At 41.0% G+C, this 5,000-nt stretch overlaps 2 protein-coding genes across 4 annotated transcripts in view; both read right to left on the bottom strand.

Moving 5' to 3' along the window:
• The window catches only part of cox11 (cytochrome c oxidase assembly homolog 11 (yeast)), a 173,257-nt gene that overhangs the window by 36,274 nt on the left and 131,983 nt on the right, over positions 1 to 5,000 (bottom strand). The window lies entirely within an intron of this gene.
• ankfn1a (ankyrin repeat and fibronectin type III domain containing 1a) overlaps positions 1 to 5,000 on the bottom strand; it is a 113,410-nt gene that overhangs the window by 10,584 nt on the left and 97,826 nt on the right. For all 3 annotated transcript variants that reach the window (XM_074620724.1, XM_074620726.1, XM_074620725.1), the window contains exons 16-21: positions 4,895 to 5,000; positions 3,841 to 3,957; positions 3,379 to 3,594; positions 1,601 to 1,767; positions 1,226 to 1,379; positions 486 to 654 (exon numbers count right to left, since the gene is read on the bottom strand). The exon at positions 4,895 to 5,000 is cut by the window's right edge and continues 27 nt beyond it. In XM_074620724.1, the coding sequence (XP_074476825.1) occupies positions 486 to 654; positions 1,226 to 1,379; positions 1,601 to 1,767; positions 3,379 to 3,594; positions 3,841 to 3,957; positions 4,895 to 5,000 (929 nt within the window). The remainder of the gene's footprint in view (positions 1 to 485; positions 655 to 1,225; positions 1,380 to 1,600; positions 1,768 to 3,378; positions 3,595 to 3,840; positions 3,958 to 4,894) is intronic.

Here is a 5,000-nt window from a genome sequence, read left to right as displayed (position 1 = left end):
CATGGAGCTGCATGGAGCTGCACGAAGCTGCATGGAGCTGCATGGAGCTGCACGAAGCTGCATGGAGCTGCATGGAGCTGCATGAAGCTGCATGAAGCTGCACGAAGCTGCATGGAGCTGCATGAAGCTGCATGGAGCTGCATGAAGCTGCATGAAACTGCATGGAGCTGCATGAAGCTGCATGGAGCTGCATGGAGCTGCATGAAGCTGCATGGAGCTGCATGAAGCTGCATGAAACTGCATGGAGCTGCATGAAGCTGCATGAAGCTGCATGAAGCTGCATTTTAACTCCTTTATAGTTTAATCTGCAGCAATGCATCATGGTCTATACGACCATCACATGTCCCGTGAGAACCTCGTATCTCTAAAAGGAGGCGTTTTAAAGAGTTTGTTTAGCAGGAAGAGGATGAAAAACTGTAATCTGTAAAGTAACAAGTAACAACTAATTTAGACATGTGTGTGTGTGTGTGTGTGTGTGTTGTTACCGAGCTCGAACATCTGCAGAGGGAGGTGGAGGAACCCTGACAGGGTGGTGTAGGGGTTGGACTGTCCGGGGGCGGAGCAAACATCGTCGGCCGCCGGCAGCAGCAGCAGGAAGGAGACGCCGTGACCGAGCTCCACCACCTCATGGCTGTAGAGGCGGAAGTGACGGGCCTGTACACACACACACACGCACACACACGCACACACACACACACACACACACACACACACACACACACACACACACAACAATTACATGTTTGGGGAAATAAATAAGGGATGAAATCAGAAGGCAACATCATGCAGAAATAAATAAATAAATACATAAATAAATACATATATTTAAAAATAAATATAAACTAAACAAATAATAAATGTAAAAATAAATAAATAAAAAAGATAAATTTAAAATTTCATAAAAGTAAATACATAAATAAATAAAAGTGAAAATTAAACAGAAATAATACAAAGATAAATAAATAAAGAACAATATTAAAACAGTAACATTTTATCAATTAATTAATGGCTATATTATTTTTAATAATATTTTTTGCTAAATTTAATAACATTTATTTTTTATTTTGACAGGTTCTGTCCTCCATAACCCCCATCTTCAGAGGGAAATGAGGCACTTTAACAGACGAGTCCTCATGTTCAACATGAACTTGAGGTTTTAATGAGCTGTAATTAATAATTCATGTTCCTGATATCAGTGTGTGTGTGTGTGTGTGTGTGTGTGTACCTGGTGCAGAGGTAGGTTCAGGAGCTTCAGCAGAGACTTGATGGACGTCTGCAGCTCGTAGTACAGTAAAGGGGCGTGGCTTTCCTCACTGGACTCCGCCTCCTCGCTCTTGTCATCTGCAGCCGACAGCGTCTGGATCCAGTCCCACTCCTCCCTGGAGTGTGATCGAAAGCATCATTTAGTTTGTGTTCCCCTCAGCTCCTAATCATCTGAACGTTCCTTCCTCCTCTCCTCCTCTTCATCTCTCCATCACGACTCCCTTCCTGCCCACTCAGACTCGTCTTCAGCCTCGAGCTGCTTCATGTATTATTAAACTCAAATCACTTTGATCGTCTCTTACAGAACATCAGAGTGTGTGTTTGTGTGTTTTCCTACCTGGAGACGTTGGCGTTGTCTCGTACGCGGGTGTGACAGAGCATGTTGGGGGTCCGCTGGGACACCAGGACTCTGATCTGGTCTACGGAGCTGCTGAGCTTCAGGTAGCCCAGGTAGAGTCCCGGGGCCAGCCGGTGGGTGCTGCGCCGCTGGTACGCCAGGATGTCCTGCAGGACGGAGACACAGAGTTTACACGACATGAGAACCGATGTTGAACCGTCAGTCCGTCTGTGTTGTCTTTAATAAGTGAGACGCTCCAGGCCGTTAATATACCGTCTACTGGGAGAACAAGCTGAATGATAATGAGATAACTGTGAAACTGTAGTGTTTGAAAGGCTAAACGCCGGCAGATATGGACTGAAGCAGGATAATTCATTAGATAAAAACATGTTAGAAATGATTCCATATATCTTTTTATCAATAAATGTTGACTTTTGATTTTACAACACTCTGGAGTTATTGAGTCCAACGTTGAACTGTCAGTTGTTTTTGTGTTTCTGTGTTGTCTTTTATAAGTGAGACGCTCCAGGCCATCAATATACCGTCTGCTGGGAAAACAAGCTGAATGATAATGAGATAACTTTACTACAGACTCGTCTCATTTATGTTCGGTATCAAGGCTGGTGTGTGTGTGTGTTAGGAGGATCAACAGAAAGATCACACCTCTACCAACAAATACAAAACCCCTGTTACTCCCCCTGGGAAACCCTGTTATAAGCATTACATGTTCTTTTTAGTTGCTTCTCCAAATAAATGTTTTTTTATTAAATCAACTGTCTTTAATGAATATAACTCGTCAGTGCATTCAAACTGTTTTTGTTTTTACCTCAGTGAAACTGTAGTGTTTGAAAGGCTAAACGCCAACAAATATGGACTGAAGCAGAATAATTCATTAGATAAAAACATGTTAGAAATGATTCCATCTATCTTTTTATCAATAAATGTTGACTTTTGGATTTTTACAACGCTCTGGAGTTATTGAGTCCAACGTTGAACTGTCAGTTGTTTTTGTGTTTCTGTGTTGTCTTTTATAAGCGAGACGATAACGCGATAATAACGCATTAACTCAACTTCAGTTTTAAAGCTAGTGAAGATACTAATATCATATGAAACTAGAAAACCTGAAGGAATGATGCTAAATGCAGTACCTGTGAGGGTTTCTGGACAATATCTGTTATTGTTTTGTGTTGTTCATTGATTTACAATAATAAATATATACATACATTTACATAAAGCAGCATATTTATCCACTCCCATGTTGATAAGAGGATTAAATACTGGACTAATCTCCCTTTAAGGTTCATTTAGAACAGATAAAACATGTGTGATTAATCACTATTAACTATGGACAATCATGCGATAATGTTTTAATCAATTGACAGTCCTAATTTAAATAAAAGAGGACATTTGCATAAATGAGAAACGTTTGAGGACGTTTGGTTTTAAGGAGTCTAAAACATTTGAGAATCAATAATTTAGAGACACGAAACACTGTTAAACAGAACAAGACTAATGTCTTATAAAAACAATGTTTCCTAATGCTAAACTAAGCTGTCCATAGACACTAAAACTGACAGTATAATAATAATAATAATAATAATTCATAATAATAATAAATAATAATAATAATGATAATAATAACAAATAATAATAATAATGATAATAATACTAATAAATAATAATAATGATAATAATAAATACTACTACTACTACTAATAATAATATAATAATAATAATCTTTTAGGTGAAGAGAGTGGATGTGACGTCCCCGCCCTCACCTGTATGGTGATGATGAGGACGTCGAGGGCGTACGGCTCCTCCGGCGTGGACAGCGACTTCCTCTGGCTCTGCAGTTTGGTCACCTGCATCCACTTCCCGCTGAACAGCGAGTGCTGGCTCTCCGTGTCGCGGATGGTCACCAGCAGCACGTTGCCGTGGCGATCCTTGATGGGCTCGTAGTGGACCCGGCCCAGGTTGTGGGTCCCCAGGAGGTTCTGCAGGACGAGCCGGGAAACACTCACTTTTAGAACAGGATGGTTTTAATAACAATAATAAAAGGATTTATATAGATATATACTGTATGTAGCTATCTAAGTGAATATTGTTACAAGTCAGCTGAGTTCTCCTAAAATAGAAACTATAATGAAGTTCTATAACAGCTCTAATATAGAATGTAATTAAACAATGCATGACGTCACTGTCAGGTCACGTTCGTGTCCTGTAGGTGTTTGGATGCTGACCTGCAGCTGGCCGGCGGCGGTGAGCATCTTGTGGCGGGCCTGCAGGGTGGAGGACGACGACATGGACACCGACATACTCTGTCTCAGCCACCGGACGTCCTCCCACATGCAGGACAGCTGCAGAGACACAGACAGAGAGACAGAGACACAGAGAGACAGACAGAGAGACAGAGAGACAGAGAGAGAGTCATTAAACCTTGTAAAGCTTTTATAAGTGTGGCGTTCGGGGTGGCGTGATCATCCTGATTACTCCAACAGCCAACAGGAGACACTCTGATCAACACTGACAGGAAGTGACAGAAACACGTTGACAGCTCCATCACAGGTGTGATTAACACGCTGTAGGTTGTTTATTGAACAGGTAGAAACACAGACTCACTCAACATCTAGAACGTCCTGAACTCAGAGAGTTGACTTGTTTTTATGTGACCTGCACACATCACCGAGCAGCTTCAATTAACGTTTCCTCTGTTATCTATCAGAGTAACTTCAGTCCCTGATACCATCAACGGTCCTTTTCAAGAGAGAATCCACTAATTCTGCTCTCGGTTGACTTCACATCTTTATCGTCCTACAAGACGAAATTATTTCTGCAGCATAAAACATAATAAGTAGAGCTACATTCAAAGCTTCTATTGAGGTTTATAAATGAAGCTTTGAATGTCTGTCGTCTTATTTTATGACGTCATCACCATTAAAATAAATCTGTAAAATCCTTGAACAAAATCTTTGATTTGAATAAAGTCATTCATCTGAGTCAATGATTAAATGAGGATGTTTTATTAAATCAACTTTATTTAATGAATATAACTCGTCAATGCATCCCTTTCTTTGTGTGCAGCGAGCAGCAGAACAAACAGTTATTGAGCGCAGTGAAACTGGTTTCTGAAAGGCTAAACGCCGACAAATATGGACTGAAGCTGAATATTTCATTAGATAAAAACATGTTATATAATAAATGTTGACTTTTAGACTACAGCCTGGTCTATAAGTAAAGGAGGAGTCCACGCACTGCTTTGCATGCTGGGTAAACATGGAGGCGGTGGGCGGTTACCTTGGTGAACCAGAGGAAGTCTTGCATGAGGGAGCTGCTGTAGGAGTCGTCCACCTCCACGATGGGGATCTGGTCCTCGGCCGTCACCAGTAAACTGTCCTTATTG

This window comes from Sebastes fasciatus, chromosome 20 (assembly GCF_043250625.1).
Source record: "Sebastes fasciatus isolate fSebFas1 chromosome 20, fSebFas1.pri, whole genome shotgun sequence".
Lineage (NCBI taxonomy): Eukaryota > Metazoa > Chordata > Actinopteri > Perciformes > Sebastidae > Sebastes > Sebastes fasciatus.
The sequence above is the reverse complement of the archived record's forward strand: the minus strand, read 5'-3'. Positions and strand labels throughout refer to the sequence as shown.